Raw genomic sequence first — 15,779 nt, 5'->3', positions numbered from 1 at the left:
AATGGCTATATATGAACAGTAATGAGAGTAATAAATTTCACTGAATTTCTTCTAGAGTGTACATAATGTATTTGAGAAAACAAGGCATTACATTATTCATTGGGTGTATTCAGACCAACTCGATCACCAAAAACCCAACAAATTACAAAAAAAAATTTCAGGCTAAAAACTACGGGATATTTATTTTTTGCATTCGCGTCAACCTGAAGCAGACACTTTCTGGGTAGGTTATTGAAGTTTGATACAAGCATACGCAGTATGGTCTAATTAGCATGATTCCAAATCACAAGCTCTGCAGCCAAAGGAGCCAGCGACCAACTACTCGTCAAGTTGAGGAACTTCGTGTAATTTGCTTTTACACTGCAAAATTACCTGCAACCCTGGAAAATAAAGAGGGTATTTTTCTTTCAGGAATATCAACTTATAGTACAGGTGATTTGCTTTCACACTGCCAAAAATACCTGATATTTTCAGTTCAGCAAGATCACAGTAAATTTCATGATCAGAAAATTCCTGGTATTCTCGAACTTCAGGCGGTCTGAATATGCCTTTATGTGAGGCTGCGTTCACTCACTGCCTTTTTACCCAAACTTTTCAGGGACTCTACCACAGTTGTGTTCAATCAATTTTCTGTTGGATGTGGGAATACATGTATGGACTTAAACCAGAAAATTCCTGGTATTCTCGAACTTCAGGCAGTCTGAATATGCCTTTATGTGAGGCTGCGTTCACTCACTGCCTTTTTACCCAAACTTTTCAGGGACTCTACCGCAGTTGTGTTCAATCAATTTTCTGTTGGATGTGTTAATACATGTATGGACTTCTTCCAAATTGCACACATGAATGCAAGGAAAAGGATACTTGAAAAGCGTACTTTTGAAAGGTGAAGCTGAAGAAGCATGGGATGTTGATACACTGTAAAAACGCTGATTAAAACTTTGTACGTATTGTTAAAGCCTGCCACTCTAACAACTTTTGGTTATTCAAAAAAAAATTAAACAAGTTGTTCAAGGAATTAAAACAATTGTTTAAAAGTTTAAAAAGTTCATAGTTAGAGTGATGGGCTTTAAAAACTTTTATACCCTCGCAAATTGGGCCGTAAACATGTAGTTTACCTCATGAAATATATTTACTTTAGTGTTTTTGACACCCTAATTACATGAACGTTATGAACGTAATGTGCCCTTGAAAAGAGATCCTTTTTAAGTGCATTTTTGGGGTCTTGCATGGTATCCACTTGTCAATGGAAGTGCCCCCCCCCCCCCCCCTATACACTCCAAGTTTGAACTTTTCATAGAGTCAAACTCACTAATCTGCAATGTGTTGTGGGAGGGAATAAGGCATTTGAATGCTATCCCAAAATGTTTTGTATTTGTGATTCTTACAAGGGAATGAAACCTTTGGAAAGGTAGAAACACAAAAATCTAAATGAATAATAAAATAAAAGAAAGTTTGGAAAAAAATTGACAAATAATGAGAAAGTTAGTAGCATTTGAATATTGCGATCATTAATGCTATGGAGATCCTCCCATTGGCAATGCGACAAAGATTTGTGATGTCACAGGTGAACAACTATCCCTTTGATGGACTATAAAATACCCCAAGAATGTCCCTTTTTGCTCTTTCTTATGTTGATAAAAACTCTTCATCCATAATATATTCTTTGAAAATCTGTATTACATGCCCTCATATACATGTAGTGCGATACATGATCTACTGATAGATGTAATAAAAGGGGCAGTTTAAGTGAAATAGTAAAAGTAATGTGAAAGTTGTTTCCATCGCACATCTTTGTCGCATTGCCAATGGGAGGATCAACATTACAGTAATGAGCTAAAGTTCAAATGTTCATAACTTTCTTATTATTTTTTCTTTTTTTTTCTCATACTTTCGTTGATCTGTTTCTTTGACTTTTCTATTTTTGCACAAGCCATCTTGTTCCAAATGTTTCATTTTCCTTTAATTGTTTGTGGTCCTATGCGTAGCCTAAATTTTTAAATGCTCGAAGGAGCATTTTGTAAAGGGATAAAAGTGGTCATAACAGTAAAAATATTTGCTCTTTTCATCCTACTAAAGAGCACAAAATACATAGGGGTAGGGGCTTAGGGCAATTTGAAGTTTGCCACCCCCCCCCCATTGATTGTCTGAATACTAGCATGCTAAGCAAAATTTTAATACCAACAACACTTTTACAGAATTTTCAAAGAAAATTCAATTGCTACTGGCTCTATAATAGTCACTCATTTTTATTTATCAGCAAGTACCACACACCATACGGTAATAGGGTTTATTTCTCAAATCAAAGGATCCATCATTGAGTTTATTTCTGTTTGGTACAGTCCCGTCTGGTCGGATACACAAATCATCTAACTGTATCTAGTCTATATGTAGTTACCACCCACTGTTTCGTTCAGTAACTATTTGGGCGAATAGCAATAACCACTTCTTCTATTCAATTTGATCTATTAGCCATCTGGTCTACTACTATTTCGTCCAATAAACATTTAGTCTAATAACAAGTGGTCATATTGCAAATTGCATAATTCAAATTTGGCCTGTAAAGAAATGATTTAAGACTGTGATCATTGGACGAAATGGTCAACAGAGAAAATTATAATTGGACCATTTGATGAATCGGTTTATAGACAAATTACTAAAAGACCAATATTGGATGACATGGGAATCAAACCTGATGGTCTGGGACCAATTGGCAATTTACCTTTGTAAGTAGGGCCTACAAACATGGACGTTTTTTCTGTCTTCAGATCTTCATGCAAATCACATACCCTTATATATTGTTCTGGCAAACTAAATCTATACTCTCCAATTCACAAAGTAAAATATTTACAACACGTAAACATGTTCAACTTTGTTTACTTTTATCAGAGATTGCAAATACATGTAGAGAGAAATTAATTAAAATTTTCGATGGAATTCTCTCTGAAACTAGTGATGATCTATGTCAGTGTACATCCATGCTGAAAATGTTAATCTATCTGCACAGATGTGAATCCCATATGGTTCAGCCTTGGAAGTTGAAAACTCCTATTTGATTGAAGTTGTTGAAAAGAAAAGAAAAATAGGAGCCGTGACATTTATGTATGTGCGCATAAATAATGAAAATTGTAGTCGGCGCCGTCTGGAATAGTATTCAATCTAAAAACATGAGGGATACATTCGATATAAGATCATCTGGATGAAAACAGCTCACGTTCACTGATCCTTTTCTTAAAATATGAATATTGATTGAATACATTTAAACCGTCAAAGGGATTAACAAACACTTTTGCATTTTTCTCATCAATTTTGAATCTAAAAACATTAAGAAACGGGAAAATATTATTATATTTTGTAAAGTTTTTATCCTATAACCAGTATTATTTGCTTTAAAAAAATATAGATCTTTTCTAATATCCTTAGGCTTTTACATATACATGTAGCTTGATGTTTATAAATTTTATGCAAATAAAGTGTGCTTAAAGATTGATTTTTTTTCTTGATTATAGCTTTCATTAAAAAGTTTAAGTATGAATGTGATTTCAATACATATTGGATGATTGTGAACTGTATATTGTTTCTTTGAAAAATTAATGATACAGGCAAGCCTTTAAAGCACATCTAAAGCTTTATCAGAAATTTATATGACTATAATACATGAGAGCATATTAAAGGTATTGTTTAACTTTGTGAGCAGCAGATTTAAAAAATTCTCAAACCAAGATGAAACATGTGTACAAGTGCATGTATTAGAACTAATAAACCCTGAAAACAATCATTATTGAGATTGAAAAGCTACATGTAAAGCTACAAGGCAAACACCGACTTTGAAAATAGGTGTCTTATAGACGCCTAAATAGTACACATAAGTGTATGGGATGAAATTAAAATGGTGTTTCCGGTCACATCATATTTCAATTTTCGAAGCACTAAATAGTTATTTTCGAACGCAATTTTTTCTGGGCTTTATTTTGTAACATATCACAGACACAGGTGACAAGTGCGACCTTCTAGCTCAGATTTTTAAAAAGTCAAACCAATGTTAAGCAGCTGTCATTAATGCTTGTTCGGCCATTAGAATTGAAATCTGGCATTTTCCAGCTGTAACAATTCAAATTTGGTATCTACAGTGTAGCATCCTCTCTTGGAATCAAATATTTTCATTTAAGAAAATAGCCATTTTTGAGTACTTACTTTACAAATATGTATTAGTTCACTTGTTGTTAGAAAGCTTCAGAAAAAGATAACATCTGAAATTTTCAGCCCATTTCTACACTAAAGATATGTACTTATCTAAAAGACAAAAATACATGTACATCATGATCAGGAACCCTATCAAAATCAATATGAAATTTGTAAATGTATCCCATAAAACAAAATTTTATTTTTTAACCATCACACGTACATTGTAGACGTTTTATTTTATTTTCTATTTTTTCTAATTTGGGGGGGGGGTACTTTCACTTTTCACTGCCTAAATCTGCAACACTGGATCAATTTTAACATTGTGATGAATGGAGTTTTCCAGGGCTCATTTGAGCATTACAGGGCTTTAAATTGTCCCCAGTCCCGGTGTAACCCCCCCCCCCCCATTCTTCACATTATAATCATGTCAAGGCATACACTTTCAGATAAAATAGTAATTCATTGGAATAGTCATTTGCACTGAAATTGGGATATTTACCAATAGTATTAAAGATGGGAGTTAAAATTTGAGAATAGTTTAAAAATTCATTTCAGTGCCACATTGTACGTATGTACAGTATCATTTGTTCATGCAACCATTAATCTGAAGGTCAAAGTCACCAAAAAGCTTTATATTGAAATGTGAATTATAAAGTATATTATTTCTTCCATCCAATTAATTTAAGACTCCTAAATGAATACAAAAAGGTAAAATAGCACCAGATTAGATGTAAACCATCATCGTTCTATCAAACTTTCATTGTGATTTACAAGAAGAGTGGTAAGAGCTTCTCTTAAGAAATTGAAAACTAAAAAAAAAAAATATTTCATAATCCAATAAAAGAATAGCCAGTGTCAACAAAATTTTACTCCCTCATTAGCGTATCACTTTGGACATAACAGTTTTGTAAAAAGACTATAAGAATACTGTAAACAATATTTCAAATATACCAGTTCGTAGTTACACGTACTTCATGGACAATTTTGGTCAAATGACCTTTCATTTCTTTCATTATGATAGGCAGATTTCAAAGCAAGATATTACGAAAGCTTGCCTTACATAGCAAGATGAAGAAATATACATGTAATAGATTAGGTGACTAGAATAGCACACCAGTGAACACTTTTTGAAGGTATTACTTTGAATGTACAGTATATATCATAGCATGTTGCACAACGTACTTGGCAAACTGCATGTGAAATACCAGTCGTTCGTGGATGCATTATTGTTTTTTGTGGATGTAAATGAAAACCACAATTCAAAAGAATATATGAATAATCAAGACATCAAAGTTGGTGCTTATCTCATTAGATATTTAAACCACCATGTCACTTTAGTACAAATGACCTTCCTCTGATCATGCGTAGAATCTTTTGATCATGCGCAGAAAGGGACTACGAACTGGCTTATTGCAGTAGCTTCTTAGTCTGCACGCACAGACTTTAATATATTTGACACTTTAACCAATAGCAGGTCTAGAGTGAAGACTAGACACCTAGACTCTGTCTGTGTCAAATAGGCCATAGTGAATCTACACAGTAGCTTAACTACTTCAGACTGTGTATTATGCACTATGATAATTGCAAAAACCAAGGATCTGTATTTGCAGACTAGTAGCTTCTCATTTTCACACCTAACTTTGAAGAAATGATCAGGTTTGACTTCTCTCTCATCATCAGAACCCTTACATCTACACATATTTCAATCAACTTAACCTAGATAATATGTATTTATAAATATTTTTTTACTAAATTTTGTCTGCTTTTATCAAAATCATCTTCATCAGGATGAGTTTCCAGATACTATTATTCTGAGTGGGTAATCAAAAAACTGTGCAGTAAGACCTTCACCTACATGTACATGTCATCCCTCTACAATTTTGAATGAAATATTCAATGCAGCTGTGAGCGGGTTCTGATGTTAACGTAGAGCAGTAAGAGTGTTGCAAGAAAGCACAAGGAGACACATAATCAATTGAATGATTATCACATGTCAAATCAATTGTTAAAGGTCAAGTCCACCTCAGAAAAATGTTGATTTGAATCAATAGAGAAAAATCAGACAAGCACAATGTTGAAGATTTCATCAAAATCTGATGTAAAATAAGAAAGAAAGTTATGACATTTCAAAGTTTCGCTTATTTTCAAAAAAATAGTTATATGAACGAGCCAGTTACATCCAAATGAGAGAGTCGATGATGTCACTCACTCACTATTTCTTTTGTTTTTTATTGTTTGAATTATACAATATTTCAATTTTTACGAATTTGACGAATAGGACCTCCTTGCCTGAAGCACAAAATGTTAAAATAATGGAATTTCACGTGTTCAGGGAGGAATGAACTTCATTTCACATGACAATGACGAGAAAATGAAAATATTTCATATTTCATATAATAAAATACAAAAGAAATAGTGAGTGAGTGATGTCATCAGTTCCTCATTTGCATACCGACCGAGATGTGTATATAACTGTTTTGTGAAATAAAGTGAAACTTTAAAATGCCTTAACTTTCTTATTTTACATACAATTTTGATGAAATTTTCAGTGTTGTGCTTGTTGAATTTTTCTCTTTTTATTCAAATCAAGTTTTTGTTGGGGTGGACTTGTCCTTCAATTACTTATATTGAGTATCAGTATGTAGCACTTGAAAATAAAGTAGATGACTGCATAATTTATGAAATATGATGATTGACATCCATCAAGTACAATGTATTTGGTCACAGCATATGGTCTAGTAAACTAGTTTTCTTTTTCAGCATGACTTGTCAGGCTATGCAAATAGCTTGTAAATGAAATTTGGTATATTCTTTCTTATTGCTATTATCACAATTATCATTTCTGTTCCTATTATTTACTTTTATTGGGGGGGGGTGTTCCTATCTCATCCTTTATACGTTTGATTCGCTCTTATTGCACATAATTATCATTTTATGTCCAGGTAATGTTTGAGAACATAAAATAACTGTTTACCCTTGCCAATATGATCATTTCATAATTATGAAAAAAAACATGCGAATTGATCAATATTGACACTTTTTCTTATGGAGAAAATGTTTTCAATATAAGTCGTCTTTTGAGATTACTTACTAAAAATGAAATGTATTGTATGACATTCAATCATATTTATCTGATCATAAGACAATCATTCAATCATATTTATCTGATCAATAAGACAATCAAGAGGAATATCTTGTATTATGGCAGTTTGGAACCATGAACATGTACCATAATCAACTACAATCAACCACAACCACCGTGTTTTTACCTACTTAATATTGAATACCAAGAAGCTGATTTGATATTGTGGTTGTTTACTGCACAAGAGAAAACAATCTTTCTTAAGCATCAGGTATAAAATGTCTAGATAAGAAATGTTTCAAGCCAATTATTCCAGAGCTTCATCTACTTTGAGCACAGACAAAAGATCTAAATAATGACCATCATCATCTTTTAGTAGAACTTTCCTAAATCCTTTAGAGCAAGGATGCAACATAATTTTTTTTTGCTGCTACTTTTAGTAGTAATATGTCTTATTTGCATATGTATCATTTGCATATTTGATGTGCGATGATGTAACTGACGTCACATTGGATACGCGTTGCTATGGTTGTGGTTACGATATGGCGGTCCCGGCCCAGCCTACCTTGTTGCCGGTGTTGCGACTAAACTGAACAATAAACATTATATTATGATGTTGGATCATATAAAGCTAGTACAGGATTCTTTATTGACTATAGCTTGACACTTTTGTCAGGGTGAACTTCCTGTTATTTTCCTGATACCAAAATTACATGTAGCTACATTATATTATTTAAGTTTACAGTCCTGCATTTGACCCTATGGAATATCAGAAATTATTTTATTGGTTTTTGAGAGCTAAGGGCTAAGAGAGCTAATTTACCAGGAGCCCCCATGCGCAGAGTAGAATGATAGATTTTCCAATTACCATTGAACACACAGTCAACTTGAGTCTCCTCTCCTGCTCGAAATTCCCCTTGCTGACTCAAGCCAGCCTTCTCTCAACTCTCCAACTACATGTATACAATCTTCTCACCTTTTCTTGTTTCAGTACTTTTAAGGATTACACTCATCTCACAAATGAATGTTATGTGACCTACCATCTCAAAACCAGACCTGCCAACCTCTGGGAATGAAAAACTGTATTCTATCATTTCTGTGATTAAAAAAAAACTGTATTTTTCCCCAAAAAAGTATATTTCATAATAAAATGCTTGGCGCACTCGCTCATTGCGGCACTCAAGCTGCATGCAAGCTAAAATGCGCACTGCTCTAGCAGATGAAAAAAAAAAACAATGTTGAAACATGTGTATATCTTCACCCTGGTTTTAATAAAATGATTGAAAAAAAAGTGACCTGAATTACATTGATCTAATAACCATATTTGTGTACGTTGTATGAAATAGGGACATATACATATAGCCATGATTTTCCTCAATAAATTACGATTTTGTAAAAAAAAACAACATATTTTTAAAAGAAAAAACGTACTGCCGAATTTTGGTTGCAAAAACGTATTAATACGCCTAAAACGTACTGGTTGGCAGGTCTACAAAACTACCAATACATGTAGGTCACCAGGTATTAAGGTTCTTTGTCAAAAGCCAAAATAGTAATTTAGTCTCCAAAACCAAAAATTACAAAAACAACGTTCTCAAAGAGCAATCCTTCTTTTTCATACTGTGAAAATTTGAAGTCGTGAAGTTGAATAAACAAAAAGATACAAGAGTTTCTTGGACACTACTTTTTCGGACTGCTTGACAGTTTCACTGAGATTACACAGTATGCACATCTCATGCTTGAGTGAACCCCAAACTTCAAACTCTGTTTTCTCCTTTAATATTTTTCAAGCTCTTACTGAATTTCCTCCGCATTCAATCAAGGACTTGTAATGGTTATTGTTGGTCAATTTTAACATATTATGTTTCATTCTAAAGCTTAAGAAATAAACTTTCAAGCTCAATAAAAATGTCAATATTCATTTTAGTTGACTTATTGTTGGTTTTAGGGTGACAGGTCACATATTTCTCTACATTCCAACCTTCAACATTCTCACCTCTCCTCTTTAATAAATCTCTACCTTATCCACTTTTCTGAATGCATGTAATTCACATATGACCGTATGGCCCTAAGAAGGCTTGTTGCTAGAGCTCGTAAGATTTCAGTTCCCTTTCAAAATACTCAATAAATAAACACACGTGTTGGCACATGGTTCATGGCCATCAGTTCTTAATTTGCAAAATGTTTTAAAAAAGGTGGGAGGGGGGGTTATACATGGTTTTTTTTTTTCCAAACTTAATTAGTTGAAAATAAGAGACATCAGCTGTAGGGACAGTGATTTTCCGTTTCTAAAAATTGCCTTTTCTGTTTCAGAAAATCTCAAATTCCGTTTCAGCATGTCTGAAAACGGAAATTCTGTTTCCCCATAGACTTTGTGTACAAGAAAAATTGACAATTCCGTTTACATAGAAAACCAATACGCAACGAGTAGCGATGTCAAAATGCTAGCGCTGCTCAAAATTTGCATCTACCAATGTACTAACATCGCTTTAAAATCCATATTAATCGAAGAGATTCGAGCTCATAAAATATTTAGGGAAACATAATCAACATGAATATATTCTCACCTTTCATATTATTAGCATTATTTTATTGTTAAATGGGATTTTATCGCTGATTTGGGGACTTTTCGGACATCGTTTTGAGCAGTCGACGACTTCCGAATATCCGCCATTTTGAATTTGATGAATCACCGTGATCATTATATTATGAGCGAACGTAGAGGGCAGCAACACACGGCCGGATTCTGCCTTCTATGCGGACGTAAGTGTAAACTAATTTGGATACGATCGAGTGATGGAGAGGCTCGAGTGTAGTTACGATGTGTTGATTGTCATGATTGTTGTTGCAAAGTGAGATCGTGTTTTTTCAGTTGATATTCGTATTTTGTTGAGGATTTGGGATTAATTTCTGTTGCTTTTTTGTGCATTTTGAGAAAAAACATGTTTTCCGTGATTTTCCGTTTGAAAAGCCACTTTCCGTTTCAAACAGCCAATTCCGTGAATTCCGTCCGTTTTCCGCGATCGCGGAAAATCACTGTCCCTACAGCTGGGAGGCATCATTGTGAAATTAGAGGGGGGGGGGGCTATTTTTTAATATTATAAGATGTTTGCACTTCATCCTACCTCACTCACTTTAAGCTTCAATGTCATTCTTCAAATCCTTACATGTAGCAATGTCTTTACAGAAAACTGACAGGACCTACATTACTATTATAAATATTGAGCAAATACTTCTTAAGTTATGACCATCTTTATGTAAATATGTTGACACATTGTTCATATTTTGGTGATGAGACACACACACAAAAAAGTTATAATGTATTCGGACTTCAATGACCAATGCACAATGTAACAGGCTGGAACTACATGTAAGGGTGTGTTCAATGTTAAGTTTCAAATTCAAACAGCAATATGAATCATCATTGAAAACTCAATTACAAAACACAGAACACAAACACAATCAGCAGTGCACTGTTCATGTACACTGTAACAGACTGTAACTTAGGGTATGTCAAGTTTCAAATTCAAACAGCAATACATTGTATGAATCATGATTGAAAACTCAATTACAAAACACAGAACACAAACACAATCAGCAGTGCACTGTTCAGTGTCAAACATATAAAGCTTTTTATATGTTGATCGTCTTTAAATTTCCCGCTTTTGTTAGCGCAGCTTTATTGCACAATTTGACCCATAACAACAAGGGTCAATTTGGTACCTGCTTGTGTACATGTAAGCTTCCACTGCGAGAACAAAAGACGTTTCAAAACTCAATTGTGTTCAATGTCTCATTCGCTATGCTGAAGGTCGTAAAATCTGAGGTAATCCGTTAAGCACCTTTTTTGACATTTAAATTTTCCTCCAAATCATGATTTGAAAGATGATTACTTTTACGACCAGAAATGGAGGACATTAAAAACACCCTTTTTTCTCATTATATCGTGTTTTGTAATCACGTTTTCAATCATGGTTCATGTTGCTGTTTAAATTTTGAAACCGACATTGAACACACCCTTAAAAGAAAAATTTTTTGCTAATTTTGAAAAGGTGTTGACTAGAGAACTGAGGTGTATCATTATCAAACTCAAGTTTACTCCCACCCCCCCCCCCCCCAAAAAAAAAAAAAAAAACAGATGTATAACATACCTTATTTTTGTAGATGTTCTTTGCAGAGTTTTTCCCTGTTCCATACTGAAATAAGACAAAATAAGGAAAGCAAGTGACTTTATGTACATAATATGTATTACTCATCTTTCATCCTCAATTTCAAATACAATTTCAGGAGTTAATTATAAATAAAAACAGGTAAAGGATATTTACATAAATCTATTTTAAAACTAAAAATATGGAAAGTACTAAAGAGGCAGGTTTAAGTGAAATATTTACAAAAGTACTGGGAGAGTTGTTCTTCAGTGACATCACACATCTTTGTTGCCTTGCCAATGGGAGATCTCCATTGAATTTAATAGTGATCTCAATATTCAAATGCTCATAACTTTCTCATTATTTGTTCCAAATGTTTTATTTTCCTTTAAGCTTGCAAGATATGAAATAGAGACACTCCTTAAAGACAAGTCGTGTTTGGAGTATTATTGCAAAATGAAATTACACAAAAAAAATAGAAAATACTTTTTCAATTTATGTAAAAAAAACTTACCTCATTTGACAGGCTATGTGGAGGTCCATTAAGGAAACCTTGCTTTACATTTGTACTTGTCAGCTCATCCTGCATAAAAATAATGCATTTACATCAGTTGTTTCAGTTTTTAGAAATATGATGGTCATAAAATTGTATTTCATATGTTTCATAATTTCTAAATTTAATTACATTTAAGTTTCTCATGGATGGCAGAAGCACACAGCCAATATGGGAGACAATCTCCCATATTGAACTCTTGAACTTAAAGGACAAGTCCATCCCAACAAAAAGTTGATTTGAATTTGAAGAGAGAAAAATCAAACAAGCATAGCACTGAAAACTTCATCAAAATCAGATGTAAAATAAGATATGACATTTTTGCTTAATTTCACGAAACAGTTGTATGCACATCCTGGTCTGTATGCAAATGAGGAGATTGATGTTATCCACTCACTTGGCCTATTTCTTTTGTATTTTTTCAAGAATTCTAATTTTGTCCTCATTGTCAAGTGAAACAATAAATAATTCCTCTCAGAACATATGGAATTCGAATTGTTTAATACTATATGGTTGTGTGAAGTTGGTCTTCATTCATTGTCAAATCTGTAAGAAATGAATTAGGCCTAGATCTAGACCCGTATTGTACAATTCAAACAATAGGAAACAAAAGAAATAGTGAGGGAGCTACATGTATCATCGACTGTCTCATTTGCATGCCAGAGTTGTGCAAATCCACCGACACTGTTTTGTGAAAAATAAGCGAAACTTGTCATAACTAAAATGTCATAACTGTCTTATTTTACAACCGATTTTGATGAAATTTTCAGCATTAAGGTATTAAAATCAACATTTTACTGGGGTGGACTTGACCTTTTTTAGCTTTAAGCAAATTAAGAACTTGAGTTTAACCAAAGTAACTGCAAATTTAATATTTAAAAAATATATAATTAGCTATGAGACAGGCTATGTGACCTATTTTACAGTATCCCACTTTTCAAATAAAGAAAGCTTTCTCTGCCATCGCCGCCCTCCAGCTCTCCAGGGGCAGTATTCTGAGGTGATTTTATCTTTTAAATATTTATATAATATTGACTGGCCTTGAGGGGAACATCAAATATATTGCCAGCAAATGAATCATATTGGCCTGAGTCTTTAGACGAGGGCAATATGGGTCATTTAAGGGCAATATATTTGATGTTCCCCGAAAGAAGAGCTAGTCAATATTTTTATTATCATCCAAATCAGATATCTAGAGCAAAAATCATGATAATAGGGATATTTCTTTTAAAAATAGAGTTCTGTTGTGTCATGTTAATATCGGTCTAGGCTCTGCACTTTACCATTATGACGTACTTGCAAGCGCTCGGATTCAGCGTTGTCTTTATTATGACGTATATTGTTGGTGGGCGGATCCTTATGAAGCGTATCTCTTTATACGCATCCACAAATTCCCGGATGTGAGACCAGGGAAAATACAAAGGTATATTTTGCTTCGTCTCTGCATGCAAAGTAAATACGCGCACTGAGACCGAGGAAAATACAATCAATATACCTACCCATCCCGATATTCAGAAAATGTAGGGCAATACGGTTTTGTAAATGACCAGCTCATACAGTATGTCTGATACGGGTGATAATTTATTTTATTTCTTAAAGTAAGGTTGGAATTCTGAGATGACATTTTATCTCTCAGATAAGATTCTAAATTTTCTCTTGCGCATACATTTCATCTTGCATAACCACAGAACAATGCCTGTGTAGACGTACACACTGCACATTGCATATCTTACCATTGCAATGCACATGATGTCCTTACACTCATGTTACTTTGAAGAAAAAATAAAATAGACTTTAAGAGGGTAGGGGCTATTTTACTTCCATGATGTTGATTTCATCAATATTTCTAGGTGAATTACCCCTAGATATTGATTTGAAAGTGAGGAAAAATTTAATATTCACTGAGAGTAACATTAATAGCATTATTCCTATCTGTAAAATCTGGAATTATTTCACAAGACTTTTCTTGATACCTGACTAATATTGTCTCTGAAGCAATGCTCGAGAAGATGCGATAAAGACATTAAATAAAAGACGATTGATGAGCTAGCGTGTAGTGCAAGTGTATTTGAAGTAAATAAATTGATGCAATCTCACTCCTTGACCATACCTCCTGGCGGAATGGATTTCCACTGGTTGAGTGAGACGAGAGAACTTTAAGTGTAGTGAAAGCATGTTTCTCATAATAATTGATATTGGATACAGCCTATATTGCTTCAGTTAAATTAACAATGTCATGAAAGTGTGTCTTACAGTAGGCCTACAGAGATAAAATGAAGTTTAATCAATTTTGTTCTCATCTCAGAATACCAATTCTGAGTGACGATCTGAGATATTTCAAGGGTAGGCTGTTACATATTATTATTATAAATTTTATCTCACTGGCTTTAACGGAGACAAAATTAAATAACTTCAAATAATTAAATAAAAAAGAATAAATTTAAAATTAAAATAATTTTAAATATGAAATATTTTAATCTCCGTTTGGCGTTAAGAATCAGTGAGATACATTGTAAAGTAAATACTTTATCTGAGATCCCAGTATAGCTTCTGTATGAGCTGCCAAAGGGATTATTGGTACTACATCAATTCAAGAGATTAAATAAATCTCAGATTCAGAATATCAACCCAAGCCACGGCATTATGCCATTAGCTAACTAGGCCACTCTCACTCTGTCCCGCGGTCAACCCCGACTCGCCAGCGCCAGCCGCCTAACAAACAGGCAAAGCTCCACACCGGAACCGGCGTCAGTCGTATTTTCAATCCAGTAATATTTTTTTTCAAACGAAATATATAGATAAAATCTTCAAAGAAATGAAGCATATTAGAATATACGAATACCATACCTCTTTCTGCTTCGGATCTTGTGGATAATATCCAGGGGGTCCGAGTTTGGGCCGTTTTAATTGCCTCAATTCATTTGGCAAAAGATGAGACATTTTGCCAGAATCCGAGGCGGCCGCGATCCATCCACTTTACTGCTATGGTAGAGTCGAGTAAAAAAGAAAAGGAAAATTGAAAAAAAGAAGAGATAATCCAGCTGCATGTTAAAGCGAACGCGGGAGCTCGTATTAATCGCTCGACATTCAGAGCGCGACCAGGAGAGAATGTTATTACAATTGTAGTAGACCCAATAAAAATAAAGCAACAACTTCTGATACAGATTATTATGTTCGACAATTTTACTGTTTTAACATCCAGGAGATGTGAGACAGTGAGCCGAGAAGCGATAACACAGAAAACTAACAAAGAACTCGATTACAGCTACTATTCGGATGAAACCCTTGAATAATTTAGCTTAAGGCGTTTCAGTACGCGAACCAGCACCAAAAAAATCCTAATTTCAAGAGCGATATTTTCATATTCTAGAGACTTTTGACTCCTCATAAACACATCTTTTTTGCTCATTCTAATAATAAAAATATACTTGCATGGTATATTTGTGAACCCCGCTACCACCAAAACACCATCATACTGAAAATTAATCAATAGGCCTAGGTCTATGTTTAGCACGTTTTGAATTCTTTAGTTGGCAATATTGACAAAACAAAAGTGCCCCCCCCCCATGATAAGATTGGTTGTTTCGATCCCTTGCTTTCGAATATCTTTAGAAATATGCATTTATTTATTTATTTATTTCGTTTTATTTATACAGTGTAGTCCCATCAGTAGTCATGTACTGTTTTCCAGGGGGCCCTGTAAACAAATGTTTACAATATAACAAACAAGCAAATTACATAAGGAAAAACAAACAGAACATGCAAAATAATCAGAAGTGAATACATGGAAAAAAGATAATGGTACATAGGTACC

General features: G+C 33.9%; 1 protein-coding gene across 3 annotated transcripts in view; it reads right to left on the bottom strand.

Annotated features, from left to right (window-relative positions):
* LOC121429953 (mediator of RNA polymerase II transcription subunit 12-like protein) overlaps positions 1–14,945 on the bottom strand; it is a 71,575-nt gene extending 56,630 nt beyond the window's left edge. For all 3 annotated transcript variants that reach the window (XM_041627216.1, XM_041627217.1, XM_041627218.1), the window contains exons 1-3: positions 14,813–14,945; positions 11,927–11,995; positions 11,416–11,460 (exon numbers count right to left, since the gene is read on the bottom strand). In XM_041627216.1, the coding sequence (XP_041483150.1) occupies positions 11,416–11,460; positions 11,927–11,995; positions 14,813–14,905 (207 nt within the window). In that variant the 5' untranslated portion in view covers positions 14,906–14,945. The remainder of the gene's footprint in view (positions 1–11,415; positions 11,461–11,926; positions 11,996–14,812) is intronic.
* Positions 14,946–15,779: the final 834 nt, after the last annotated feature.

Source organism: Lytechinus variegatus, chromosome 16, assembly GCF_018143015.1.
Source record: "Lytechinus variegatus isolate NC3 chromosome 16, Lvar_3.0, whole genome shotgun sequence".
In the NCBI taxonomy this organism is placed as follows: domain Eukaryota; kingdom Metazoa; phylum Echinodermata; class Echinoidea; order Temnopleuroida; family Toxopneustidae; genus Lytechinus; species Lytechinus variegatus.
The sequence above is the reverse complement of the archived record's forward strand: the minus strand, read 5'-3'. Positions and strand labels throughout refer to the sequence as shown.